Below are 15,319 nucleotides of genomic sequence, written 5' to 3' on the forward strand. Positions count from 1 at the left end.
CTAGTACAACCCAGATCCCATACTGGTAACTGGGTGGTGCATACACACCAGACAGAGATACGAATAGCACTGCAAAGACTTTGAGAACAGAATTAACATGGTAGCTACAACTCTCAGAAGGTAAGTCAGAACTTGTGGCCTGAACTCAATTGAGTCAATTGCCTACTTAAATAATTAAGCTGCTCCTTTAAAGAACTGGGGTGGGGTGGGGGGACCAAATAAGCCCAAAGCATGCAGACATAAACAGGACAACATAAGGACATAAATCAATGAAATAGCAAACAGAAAGACAACTGTGAAAAATTAATAAAAACAAAAGCTGATTTTTCAAAAAAAATTAATAAAATGGATAAGCCTTTAATTAGAATGACAGAGAAGATCCAAATTACTAATAACAGGAATAAAAGCAAACTATCAATGCAGACCCCAAGGACATTAAAAAGATAAGAAATTCTACCAATAATTCTACATATATTACCAACTAGAATAAAATGGGCAACTCCTCAAAAACTTCAAAAAACTAAAAAAACACAAAAAACAAAAAGCAAAACCCTACTGAGACTCACCTACAATGAAATAGAAAACCTGAGGAGTCCTGTAACTGCTAAAGGAATTGACTTTATAGTTTAAAAGGGAAAAAAAGAAACCTTGAGCCCCAGATAATTTCTTGGCAAATTCTAACACGTAGAGGACAAATAACTCCAGTTCTCCCTAATCCTTCCCAGACACCCTAATAAAGTATTTTAATAAATAAATCTACAACTAACAATCATATCCATGGTGAAAAAATGGAATGATTTCCCCCTAATATTAGAAGCAAAGCAAGGACATCCACTGTAACCACTTTTAATCAGCATCATACTAGAAATCCTAGCTATTGCAATAAGGCAAAATAAAAAAATAAAAGGAATATGGACTGGGAAGAAAGAAAACCACTCCTATTCACAGATTACGAGTGTGACTATGTAGAAAATCCCAAGGATGCCACCAAACTCCTAGAACTAAAAAGTGACTTCAGTAAGGCCCCAGGATACAAGGTCAACACATGAAAATCCATTGTACTTTTATACGCCAGCAACCAAAATTGAAAACCAACACATATCTAACACAGGCACATATCTAACAAAATATGTGCAAGATCTGTATGTTGAAAACTACAAAACAATGATGCACAAAACAAATAAATGGAGAGACAATGCAGTATTCATGGATTGGAAGTCTCGTCGTAGTAAAGAGGTCTACATTCCCCAAGTTTATCTACAGATTCAACAGAATTCCAAAGTTCTAGTAGGATTTTTGGAGATATAGGCAAGCTTATTTTAAAATTTATATGGAAAGGTAAAGGAACTTGAGTAGCCAACACAATTTTTAAAATAAAGAATAAAGTGAAAAAAATAACAACTAGATTTTAAGATTTAACATAAAAGTACAATAACCAAAAGATCACGGCATTGACAAAGACAAAAATACATAGATCGATGGAAAAGAATAGAGACTGCAGAAATTGATATCTATCCATCCATATACATCCATAAACTCCCATATTTACATCCAATTGATTTTTGATAAGGATGTAAAGGCAATTCAATGGAAAAAAATAGTCGTTTTAACAAATGGTGCTGGAACTATCGAACATCTATATGCAAATAAAACAAAAGAAAACACTAACCTAAATGTCACATCTTATACAAAAATTAACTCAAATCATAGAACTGAAAGCAAAATGTAAAACTCAATAACTGCTAGAAGAAAACAAAGGAAAAAATATTTATGACCTGGGACCAAACCAAGAGTTCTTGAATATAACACCAAAAACACATATAGAGAAAAATTTGATAATTTGCACTTTGTAAAGAAAATGAGAAGACAAGATATAAGTTATATACTTGAGGAAAACACTGGCAAAACACATCTCTAACAAAAGACTTGCATCCAGAATATATGACAAATTCTCAAAACTCAACAGGAAAAAAAACAAACAGCCCAATTTAAAAACAGGCAAAAGACTTGCGCAGATGCTTCATCAAGTAGGATATAAAAGATGGAAAATAATGAAAAGACACTCATTACAATGATTAAATGATGAAAAATTTAAAGTGCTGCCAATACCAAGGGCTGGCAGGGATGTGGAGCAACTGGAACTCTCTCTCATACACTGCTGGTAGAAATGCAAAATTTGCACTCTAGAAAATAGTTTGTCAATTTCTTGTGAAGTTCAACCATACCCTTACCATATGACCCAGGAATTCCCTTCCTAGGTGTTTAACCTCTTAGAGAAATGAAAATTTATATTTACACAAAACGTGTTCATCAATGTTGATAGCAGCTCTATTCCTAACCACCTAAAACTGAAAATGACCCAGATGTCCTTCAACAAGTAAATGGGTAAATAAATGAAAGGATCCATACAATAGAATCCTACTCAGCAATAAAAAAGAACATGTGATTGATTTATGTCACAACTTTGATAAATCTCAAAGATGTTATGTTGAAAGAAGTCAGTTGCGAGGGGCTACATATTGTATGATTCCATTTATGTGGCAATCTCAGAAATACAAAACTATAGTGATTGGTGGTTGCCAGAGTTTGGGATGGGAGGTGCAGGGAACAGGCAGCTCTCTGGTGTGGTAGAATGCTCCGTGTCCTGATTAGGGTGCTGGTTCTATCTTAACCCAACTCTATACCAAAAAGTCAATTATTGTATGTTAATTTTAAATACTAAAAAAATTAAAACAAATGTAATAAATACTTATTCACATGGAAATACAATCAGAATCTGTGCTTGGAGGCTTACCACATGGCATTGTAATTGTATTGTAAGCAACAAAACAGGTCAATCCCTGGCATGTCCATTTCTCTAGGACAGAAACCTTAGCTTTATAATCTCTAAATCTCCACTTTCCCACAGAACCCCTGGTACTTAAAGAAGGCACTCAGTATTTTTTAAAAGATGAAAAATCAACTAAATTAGGTATAAATAGTTTATATTATTTCATTTTAGTGGAAAACAGGCACAAAATGGAATTTAATAAGCAGTCAGTGAAGGATAAAAGTTCTAGAAAGGTGTTTTACAATTATATAACTTTGTGTTATTTTTGGCATTAGCTGAACAGGAGCTGGTAGTTGGAACATTTAGCATCAGTATTCATGAATTTATAAAATTTATAATATTCATGAACTCATAAAATTCAGTGTGCATATGTGCCCTTCGGCGAGGACTTTACTATGAAGTCACTTAATTATAAAGATTTTTTAAATCGAAATACTGATCCAATAATTCATTAAGCTACATTCACAAGACTTGTGGTGAAATAGTCTATTTGTTTTGTCTTGTTCGATTGGATAAAGCACTAAATACTTCTGAATAAGGCTCAGGATTCGTATGTGGTCATATATGACCAAAAATAAAATTTCAGGATTCTTTGTATAAAAATGAACTTCCCCATGTGCACAGACATTAGCAGCATGCTGCAATTCCTAATAACCCATGCATTACACTGCTACCACCATGACCTGCTCCCAATCAAAAACAAAACAAAACAAAATAAAAAAAGTTTTTAGAAAGCTAGAGAGAAAGAAAGACCGTGCAAGTCGCTTTTGGAAACCAACATTTACCACAGGAACAGTAGAAAGAGAGGCTTTTCCCCAGAAGAGATCATCTATAGAAGAGTTTTTCTGAGCAGAGAATGGCTGACTGAGAGTAAAAAAAAAAAATAAATAAAAATAAAAAAAATAATTAATTAAACAAGCTTAGTCCAAGATACTGGGGTCCTGATTTTCACGAGGACCAAAGCAACATTGATGTGGTTATTAACATTGCTGAAAATAGCAAATAGCAGCACGAGAGTGGGTCAAAACGGTCAACCACTGCCATAATATGTAAACACCCTGCTTGTTCCTGGGTTTTTCTCCAGGCTCCTTGACAGTGTTTTCTTTTTTAAGATTTTATCTATTCCTTGGACAGAAAGACAGCCAGTGAGAGAGGGAACACAAGCAGGGGAAGTGGGAGAGGAAGAAGCAGGCTCCCATGGGGGGAGCGTGTAGGGCTCGATCCCAGGACCCCGGGGACCACGCCCTGAGCCGAAGGCAGACGCTCAAGGACTGAGCCACCCCGGCGCCCAGTTGACAGTGTTTTCTTATCTGTTGGTTTGGTTTTTTAAAAATAGTCTTTGGCTCACGCCATGATCCCAGGGTCCTGGGATCCAGTCCCATATCGGGCTCCCTGCTCAGCCGGGAGCCTGCTTCTCCCTTTCCCTCTGCCTCTCCTCTGGTTTGTGCTCTCTCTCTCTCTCTGCCACATAAATAAAATCTTTAAAAAATAAATTTAAAATTAAAAATTAAAATAAAGTACTCTTAAGTTTTATTACATAAATATTTCAGAGATATATAAATATAAAATCTAAAATATGTAATTTTTAATATATCATATATAGATGTAAAATATCTTAGATCAACATCCAAGTTTTAAAGTGGCCACATCTAGCTGTTCTGCCTATTACACCTTATCACAATAGTGATAGTCTACCGTACCATCGTACCAATTAAAAAGAGCCTTGTTTAAATTATACAACTAAAACTGTGATAGAAATGGGACAAATTCCACATGCATCTCTATCGCTGATATGCTTGATTCTTTGAATTCTGTGAGTACAGCCTCTGAAAATCACTGAAAGCCATTCCTTGGACTCCAATTTATTGAAGAGGCCCTTTGTAGAATGTAGGATATACCCCCAGAATAACTTCCAAATTGAAAATTAAATGTTATTTTCCTGTTGATTTTCTGCCCACTCAATTTTAAGTTCCATGAAGGCAGCTTTCTGTTGTGCTCACCTCTAGATCCCAAGCACAAAACGGTGGACACAGAGCAAGTACAAAGTAATGCTTGCACAAAGTACAAAGTAATTTTAAAGAAAAATGAATGAATAAATGTGTATCTATAAGACTAGGTCTGAAGGTAGGATTATATGATTGAACTTTAGGAATCATTTTGGCATATTCCTCAATGATAGACACTATAATTCAATTAGACATGTATTCTTTCATTCATTCATTCTGCCAACCAACAACTCTGTTTGGTTTCAGAACTCTTTGTGTTAAGATCTGTGATCGGGGCTGGGGACACAAAAATTCCCAAGAAGATATGGTCAATGATTTCAAGTAGCTTAAGTCTAGTGCACCACACACACACAAATGCACATACACACACACCTACACACCCACATATAGAGCTAATGTAATTAATACCAACCCATTAAACCTTGAGAACTATAATAAGTATATCAATAGTGAACTCCAGTAAGAACATAACTAATACAACAAGAATCAACAAAGAATTCCTTGAAAAGCCAATGATTCAACGAGGGCTTAAGAAATACATAGGTTCCTCATAGATGAAAGGTGGCCAACTGTAAATTGCTAAAGGTGTGAACTTGGAAGCCAAGCCATCTGCGTGTGCATCCCAGTCTACCACTTGTTAGCTGTGTGACCTTGAGCAAGTTCCTGAACCACTTTGTGCATCAGATTCCCCACAAGACCACGGATGGAGATAATACTGCACGTGCCGTAGGGCTGTTGGGGGAGTCATTAGTTAAGTAGTTAAAGTAAAGCACCTGGACCAGTACCTGGACCAGCACAAAAGCTAAGTATCTGTAAGAGGAAGAAAGGGTAAGACAGAGGCAACAACTTTTTCATGTAAAAGAAATCCCAAAGTGCTAAAAAATTTTTTTTTTCACCAAAAAAAATAAAAGCATAGAATACGTTAAGTACAAATTATTAACTATGGATGAAGTGTGTTTTGCTAACTCAGAGACCGTTTTTGGTCATTCATTTTTTATTACAACCTTGGATTCCCCACCCAAATAATGCCCAGATGCATGAGCATGCACTCGAAACTCCACACATAATTTTAGGAGTCCACTCACAGGTCAAGGGCAGCAGGCACACTCCTTCACCACCACCCCTGAGTTACGGATACGGGCACGGTCTACGGCTCTTTCAAACTTTCCATAAAAACCAATGCTTAGTCTGGAATTTTATACAACCGCATGCAATTGGGGGCCCTAAAGTAACACACCAAAAATCTACACCTGAACCCTTAGAGGACTGAGACAAATAGAACACAAAGAACTGGACAGCTCCATCTCAAATCACAGAGGGGCAAAGAAGGCAACTCGGGTTGGCGGGTCCTTGTCTGAGAAGCAGACCTGTGAGGGAAAAGGAGGCAAGGAGTCTAACCCTGAGCAGGACAGGGGGGTGCTAGACAAAATGTTGAAACGGACGGGCTTTGTACTCACGTGGTGAAGGAGCCAGGGGGAGCAGATACTCTCCGCAGGTCGGCAGCTGGCACCTGATGGATACTAGAGGCAGCAGGGAATGAGCAGCGAAGACAGTCAGCACAACAGCGTGGACAGACAGGGCACAAGCCAGGAGAGAGAAAGAGAGACACACAAAATTTAAACAGAAATTAAATGAGCGCGTCACCAAACAGTGAATGAAAAGAAAAGGAAAATCCAGCCAGCCACGGACGTAATCCAAAAAGCCGGTGATAGCAATGAAGCCAACAGGACACAGGGCAAGCGGCTGGCTCTAAGGCAAGCCACGGACCGCAGCGCAGCGCAGGGCAGGGCAGGTGCAGCGGGAGCACGGACGCCGGGCAGGGCTGCGGGCGGGAGGCATCCTCATGTTCCTCTCTTGCTCTAGGTCATTTGAGACACCCAAGGAGAGGATGCGCGCGCATGCGCACACACCACACACACACACACACACACACACACACACACACACACACACTCTCTCTCTCTCTCTCTCTCTCTCGTTCTCTCTCTCTCTATATAGAGAGGGGTAGGCTGGCATAGTAAACTCATCTTTGAGGAGAGTGAAGGTAAATTTAATCCTTCAACATAGTCCTTTTGATTCCATTGTTCTGGAGGAAATTTGTGTCAAAAGACAACCATCTTGAAAAGCGTGGCTCAACAAAACCTTTAATGACTCCGAAGGTAATACCGAGAAAGCCTAAATTGATCACAGTGATGCCGTAATGCCACTCATACTCTTGGTAGAGGAGGGAAACCATAGACTTTGCCCTTTTCTCTCTTCTTTTATAAAGGAAAGAACCTTCGGTAGCTATTAGAAAAGATGAAACATTAAATTTAAGAAACTAAATTCAAAGTTTCTTGTCGCATTCACAGAATTATTCCCTCCACTCTCTCAGAGGATTTGAAGAGCTTCGCTGTAGCTGTAGTAGGCACAGCGCCCCCATCCCTCTTTTCTGCTGGGTTATGTGAATTCTCACATAGCGTCGCCCATGAATCAACTCCTTGTTTTCCTCACAGGACTATCAGTTACAATCAATAACACTTCTGAGCAGCCAGGATGATGGGATCCAATCAGTCGAGTTGCCCAATTCAAAGTTTGCCAACTAGAAATCTTGCCCCTGTATATGACTGCCTTTCACAGTGTAGTCTCAATTACCAGTGAGCTCAGGATTTCAGCTAGCTTAAGATCTCCCTAACCACCTGAGAAATTTTAAATTTCTGATCTCTTTCAAAGGTGCCTTTTGAATGGCGTCATCAAATTTATCTGGGTACCACGTTACTAGTACATGAATATGAACCTAGATAAATCTCTTCTATTACTTTCGGGGCAGATGATATTTATTATAGTTCTTATTTTGGATAGATTCATAAGCCATGATAAAATGAGATATGCTCCTGTCGCAGTGGGGTTGGGGCTCCACCGAACACGATGGGTCTAGCCCTTCAGTTTCTATATAGTAATAGCAAATCGGATTATAGACCAAGAAGTATTTTTTGGAAATAATTTTATTTTTTTGTATAAATGAAGATCTAGTGGCATCATGAAGGCGTACTATTTAACCATTTCTCATGGGAATTCCCCCACCTCTCCAATACATGTGAACCCTATCTTGAAATTCTTAAGTACGTATCTTCCATTTATTCATATGAAGTATTATCAAGACATACTTCTATTACTTTTATATTCATGGATTTTAGATCTATGTTATTTTAGATGCAATCTCAGAGCAATGTTAACAGATACAGGATTATAGATCTGATCTGTGTGCAAGCCGCATATTCAACACATAATCATGTCTCAGACATACTGGTGGGCACTGAGGACCCCCTAAGAGGAAAACTCTAAGCTGGGAAGAGAGACAAGTAAACCAAGAACTATATTGTTCTTGATAAATGGTGTGATGAATGTAACCTAGAACACTAACAGGAGTATCTAGCGGCTAGAAGTAGATAAAAAAGGATTCTTAGGGAAAGTGATATTTCAATGGAGTCTTGAACTTGAACAAGAGTTAACTGACAAAAAGGCAGGCAGGAAGGCAGTGCAAGAAGAGCAAGAGAAGTGCAAAAGTACGAGGATGCATGAGTCAGGCCACTGCTCCAGATGAGCAATGACCTCTGGAGCATGGGAACGGGACGATGATGGCGATGGTCAAAAGGCCTGCAAAGCTAAGGAAGATAAGTTTAACATTTCTAGAAAGATCCATCTAACTAGTCTATTGGAAAACGCATTGTGTGAAGGGCACCAGAAGTAAGGAATCACAAGCATAGTTTAGCGATGCTGTGGTGAGGTGATCTAGATGGCCTTTGAACAAGCAGAGGGGGTAGGTGGTGTGAGTTAAAGACATGGGGAATAGAGGTGCCTGGAGGCTCAGATGGTTGAGCGTCTGACTCTTGGGTTCAGCTCAGGCCATCATCTCAGGGTCATGGGATCAAGCCACATGCCGAGCCCCACACTCAGCAAGGAGTCTGCTTGAAGATTCTCTCCCTCCCTTTTCTGAAATAAATAAATAAATCTATCTTTTACCCCCCCCCCAAAAAAAAAAGACATGGGAAGTAAATAGAAGGTAGGCCTCCGAGGCCACGTGGGGTGTGTAGGGGTGTGTAACAGTGCAGGTGACTGTGAGGACTCCATGGCAGGGACATGGTAAATGGGTAGATGGTTCCATGTAGAGAAATGTGAATGAAGAGGGCTCACTGGCTGATGAGCAGAGAAAGCAAAGAGAGCATAGTTAACAAGCCCAGTTTTGGCCTGCAGTCTTGGAGGTTGCTAGGGGATACCCAGGTAAAGATGTCAGCTGAGAGAGATGCGTATGAGTCTCTGGCTTTAGAAGGAATGCCTGGATAGGAGACAGAGATGTGAAATTTATTCTCTTATCAGTCACAGATGAAATCTGGGGTACAGATGTGATCTCCCAGAGAAAGGTAAACCTGTGAGGAACACCATTGCTCAAGTGGAAAACGAAGCCAGTTGTTTAGGGAACAACAGGACTTGATGCTCAACTATTCACAGTTAACTGCCTACCTCCCCAGGCCCCCAATCCGCACCACACACAGAGGTTTCTAAATGAATTCTCCATACATTTTAAACCAGTTCTCTTTCTTCTGAAAGAAGACAGGCAAATGGAACAGAAGTAACAGTCGCAGAAAACAAGGATGGATGAGAGAGAGAGAAAGAAGAAAACAGGGAAGGAAGGAAGGAAGGAAGGAAGGAAGGAAGGAAGGAAGGAAGGAAGGAAATAAAGAAATATCTTTCAATTATCTCTCTGCCTTGGCTGCAGAAGTCCACTTGGCACAATCGTGGCCGAAACAGAAAAGCCTAGAGGACTTCGAAGGTTGAAGAAAACTTGTAGAAAGGTCTTAATGGCCAGGCAGCCCTCAAACTGGAAACTCCACCTGGAAGCCCAGTAGAAGTCAGATTTCAAAACAAGAATTGCTAGTAAAATAGAAAGAAGGAATCGAACTGCAGAGGACGAACAAGAGTAGTCAGGGAGAGCAATCGGGGTTTAGTGAACACACTTGACAAGATCAGTAGGTGTTTGGTTTTCCTTCGAAAATGTGCTCTCTCTACTGATTTTCTACAAAATACAGTGTTTTGATAGTTATTCGTCATCAGTAGTAATATATATCTTTGTTAAGTTTTACAAGTGTTCTTTTTGGTACTGAAAAGCATGTTATTATCGAGGTTCCCTGAGGCCAGAGGAGGCTTAGGTGGACACACCACTGCCCCCTGGCGGGAAGGAACTATTTTTGAGTTGAGACTGTTTCTCGAACACCCTGCAGCTAAATCTATGCCGTTGTGTCATCTGTCATATGTAGTCTAAGTACAAAAAGAAAACAACTATTTATATTTGTTTTTATATGGGAAGAAAGCCCAAATGAATTCTTAACTATACAGTTGCTGAACAAATACAAATTCTTTCTCAGTTCCAAGGGCAAGAGCTGTTGAAACTAAGCACCTGGAAACAATTTCGTGTCTGATAAGGTTATTAAATACAGCACCACCAGGCAGAAGGACGGGAGGTCTTTGCCTGTAGATATTAAGAACTTTTAGTTTTATAGCTTCTTAACTATTAACAGCCTTGCTGACATACTATCTCCAAAATGGCTTTTCATTTAGTATTTCAGAGCTTTCTCCCTGACCAGCGGTTCATGGATTAACGCTAACATTTCTAGAGAGCATATGGTCAACCATATACTGTTGTTGACATCCTACCTTTTTGTCATATGAACTTGTCAGTTGTCTATTCAGCCTAATAGAAGCTAAAGGCAAGGAGAAAAGAAAACCATTGGGAATGAGCTAGGAGTTTCACTAGCTGTAAAATGTAAACAAAATAAGGCATATAGCTGAACAAGCTGTCTGGATAATGATCTGGGGAAAGTGCTGAGTGACTCTGATGTCCAGAGAGGTTCTGGGAAAGGAGGAAGCAGAGGAGAGAGTATCTCTCACGCCAGCTTCAGACTTAGCAGCAGATGCCAAAATGCAAACACTTTAAGAGCCCTAATGCTATTCCTCAACATATGCCGTCTCAGAAACAAGGTGAAGTTAGGTTCTGGCAGTGAGCTATGGCACCTGTGTCACTCGTTTATTCTAGGCACTTCGTAGATTGTCACAGTGACTCCATAGATACGTGGCAAAGCATGCCCTGCTTCACATGTGCTGCCGGAAGCCAGCCATTCAGGACATATCAATAACCATGCACCACAGGCCACAAATAGGAGTAGCACCTTGGAGGGTCGCTCACTGTGCCAGAATAATGACCCAAGCCTGAGCCCAGAAATGGCCCTCCCTTGAGTTAGACTAGGCATATGGGCATTATATATAGAAGATACTCAAAAAGAGGTCCCAATCTCCAGCCTTCTCCAACCCTAGATAGACATCTCTATTAAAAAAATTAGATAAAGGGGTGCTATGAGATGAATATATACTCTAAATATCTAGTTATTATCTCCTTATCTCAAATCAGTTCATCAAAACACCTAAGAAAAGAAAGGGTTGCAAGAGGGTTACATTATATTTAGGTATTGAATAATGAGTTAGGTTATATCTAGACAACAGGATGCCACTCAGAATGATAAAACTGAGTTGAAGCACCAGAGTCCCTGGGACCCCAAGATGGGGGCATCAGGAAAGTGATAACTCACTAACACGCAGAAGGGGATGCAACGTGGAGAGAGGCGAGCTCGAAACATCCAGCTCTGCCAACCTCCTGCTGCTGGGGAAAACAACACTCTCCAAGTGACCTGGGTAAAAAGGAGGCCAACAGCAAGCCTTCTTAAAACAGAACATATTTATCTTGATGCATTTTATGACCCTAGAATCACTCTTCATGATTTTCTGTTGTTCCCAATAAATATATACCAAAGTGGTCAATGAAGAAGAGTTATCTATCTCGTATACCATACAGTAGTTATTTCTAAAAAAAAGAATATGGTCACTGTGTAATAAATATGAAGAAAAATATGTCAAAGAGACCAAGGAACTGCTGTCTCTTGGACCTTGTTCCTTTCTCAACACGGTAAGGCCCCTAGACCATGCACATGCTTGGCGTTCTCTTCATGGTCTTTGTGTTCGCAAAGGTAGGCAAGGGGCAGACTCACTCATTGAGTAAAGGCATAGATGTTCTCCTCTTGCTCTTCTGTACCATGTTGGCTTGATTCCTCAAGGAGATCCGAATCATAGCAGGGGCCAACCTACAGGGCTCCCCATCCACTTGCATGGGGATGGACTTGTAAGTGAGCAGCATGACCTCCCGACACTGGTGTAGCCTTTCCCCATGGCCCCCAACTTGCAGGGCAGCCTGTGAATTCAAGAGTCAAAAGGAGTCTGGAAGTTAGTTCTTCAGAGTCAGGAAATCTAGCACCCCCAAGTCCACCCTGAATAACCAAAAGGCCTTTGATAAACATAGTGAAACTTGCTAGCCAGGAGTAGAATGGGAAACCTTGGATAAATCACCTTAACAAACATAAACTAAAATTTCTCAACTTTGATGAGCTTGACCAAAAATTCTCGACAGCCATTTTCAGTGTTATGTATTTGCAGTCTTAATTTAATCACATTACTTTAATACAGAAGTTGTTCCTTGTGCTATCTATGCCCATTGAATAACCAATATAAGGAGAAAAAAGACTATAAAAGACATAAAGCATAGTTTAAGACAGCTTTTATACTAATTCAAATATAAATATATATTATATATTATTTAAATATGAAGATATAGTTGCATAACATATATATGTATACATACATATGTTATATGCTATAATATGTAACTATATATCATATATTAAATATATTCATATTTAAATAGGCAGCCCACTCTTGGTTAACTTTCAAACTTGGGCAGGTTTTTTCTTTTTACCAAAAACCTCCTCAAGCTACTTCTAATCTGTATAAGATCAATGAAATGTAAAATAATATGAATTACTCAATTACAAACATTACGAAAAGTAAAACAGCCTTGAGAATTAAAATCAAACACAGAGCTCAGTTCACCGTGGTGGCCACAGAATGGAAAGTCAATCTAACATGAAAAGCCTGTTATTAAGGACAACAAATTAACATAACTTTCCTGCATTAGTTAAAAAAATATATGTATATGCACACATATACATTTATATATATTAAATTATATACTATATATTTTTATGTTGTGTATGTTATTACGTAGTTGTATCATTTACCTTTTAGGGATGAAGGAAAATCATACAGTATTGAATGTTTCAATCTATCAATTTATCTTTCTCTAGTTAGCTGTTCTTTCATTTCTCTTAGCAAAGTTTTATAGTTTCATAGTGTCAGCGTGACTTTTAGGTTCTTGCATATCCTTTGCTAAATTTGTTTCTAAGTATGTTATGTTTTCTTCTTCGCTCCCACCAACCCAAGGCTGTCTGTCATTCCCACCTGACAGCAAGTAAAAGAAGGGCTTGAGGAGTAAGAAAGGGGATGAGGCTTGGAGGAAGATGGAGACAAATATCACGGGGAGGAGTATCGTGTGGAAAGACAGAAGATTTCAAGCCACACCTGTGACATGAAGGGAAGCTGTTGAGGGCTGGGCAACGGGGCAGTAAATGGCAGTGGGTGTGCTGAGTTCAGGGGATGTCTTCATTTTCCTATCAGGGCCCATGCTATCGGAAAGGCAATGTTTGAAATTTTCACAAGAGTAATAGATGCTAGATTGAACAGATGACTAAACGTCTGTCACTAATAAACCACCATATTATTACCTGTAAATGATTCCCTCCAGCAAATCTTGGGGATATTTGTGGTTAAGCCTAGACCACCCTGAGTGATGAAAAATAAGTATTTCCAATAAATGTTTTAAAAATTACCTTTATTCTAACTTGTTCCAAAAATAATGCGGCTATGCTAACAATAATAGCTTTATCCTGAAAAGCTATTTACCGTAATTCCTCTTGTGGCTGCGCAGTGATCTTGGATGGATTTTGAAATGCCAATGGGACTGCCATGGACAGCTGTTTACATGTCTGTGGTATTGCTGCTGGTGTATCTTTGAGGCTGAGAAGATAACTTAAGAGGGCTCTATAGCACTGTGCATCCCTTCTCATACCAAGGGGTTGGGAAGTATTTAAAACAGTTTTCAATTCTGTTAAACTCAAAGGAAGAAGTTCTCACCTGGTGGGTTCTGCATTTTTATTTGTGATTAGGCCTAGTCAAGGGTAGCCTTGGGGAGAAGAAGAAATCGCATTTCCAGAAGAGTGAATGAAGGGATAGAGTTCTCAGCTGAGAAGTACTTGAAGGCAAGGGAAATATATCAGAAAAGTTCTGGAGATGAGATAGTGGCTCTAATCTAATTGACTTAAGTGATCATTTCAGTACAGCCAAGAACAACTTGCAGCCGAGCAACAAAGGATCAGGGAATAGGCCCAGCAAAGTGGAATGATTCATATTACCAGTTTGAAGACTTAATATGAAGCTGTAGTAATCAAAAGAGTGTGGTACTGCTATGAGGAGGAAGAAATACATCAATGAAACAGGAGAGAGTCCAGAAATAGAACTACATGCAATCGAAGGGCAAAGGCACTAAGATAATTCTATGCCAAAGTCTACTCAACAAATAATGCTGGGAAAAAATTGGATAAATATATATTTTAAAAATGAACCTTGACACGTACTTTACACAATCCACGTAAATTAATTTGGGCTGAATTACATACTTAGACACAAAAGCTAAAACTATAAGTCTTCAAAAATCAAACAAAGGAGAATATTTTCCCAACCTTTCTTGGAATAAGCAAGGTTTCTTCAGGAGGGCACAGAAAGCCCTCACATGAAATAAGCCTACCTCCTAGAATTGGAATTCAGAAGAATGTTTAAAGTTCTGCTTGTCAAAATAAACATTAAGAAAATAAAAAGATCAGAATAGACGGAGAATATATTTGCACTAAATATATCTGTCAAAAGACTTGTATTCAGAATAAATAAATAACTCCTGAAATTCAACAATTAAAGATAAACAGCCTATTAAAATATACAAAAAAAAACACACTTCAAAAAAACAAAAAACCACACAAGGTAACAGTGAAGTTAAACAACAATGTGTCCTTACTCTCATTTTTTGCTGTTTAAGAGAACATAATGGGATGGACAAAACACATGATTGCTTGCTTTCTTTCCAGGGATGACATTTTATTCTCATCTCTCCTTCTGTTTCATCAGGTGCAATATTATAATAGCTTTTTGTTTCTATCTGTGAACACATTTCCAGCACCTGTGGGATATTACTTCTTAACAGGTATTCATGTACATTGCTGTTGGGCAAGTAAACAGAACAAAATTTCTAGAAAGCAGTTTTACAACTGTTATTTAGAGGCTTTAAAATATTTATGTCACTGACAGTAATTTCTTCTGTGGGGATACGTCATCAGAAAGTATTCTGAAATGTGAACAGAGGTTTACGGGCAATTATTACAGGATTATTTATACCACCAAACATCCAAAAATCTCAACATTTCATAAAGAAAGCTTTTCATAAGGGAATAATTAT

At 38.8% G+C, this 15,319-nt stretch overlaps 1 protein-coding gene across 1 annotated transcript in view; it reads right to left on the bottom strand.

Moving 5' to 3' along the window:
• Window positions 1–15,319, bottom strand: part of DGKI (diacylglycerol kinase iota) — a 415,071-nt gene that overhangs the window by 132,745 nt on the left and 267,007 nt on the right. Inside the window, exon 20 of the mRNA XM_026511631.4 lies at window positions 11,913–12,112. Coding sequence (XP_026367416.3) covers window positions 11,913–12,112 — 200 coding nt within the window. The remainder of the gene's footprint in view (window positions 1–11,912; window positions 12,113–15,319) is intronic.

This window comes from Ursus arctos, unplaced genomic scaffold, assembly GCF_023065955.2.
Source record: "Ursus arctos isolate Adak ecotype North America unplaced genomic scaffold, UrsArc2.0 scaffold_3, whole genome shotgun sequence".
In the NCBI taxonomy this organism is placed as follows: domain Eukaryota; kingdom Metazoa; phylum Chordata; class Mammalia; order Carnivora; family Ursidae; genus Ursus; species Ursus arctos.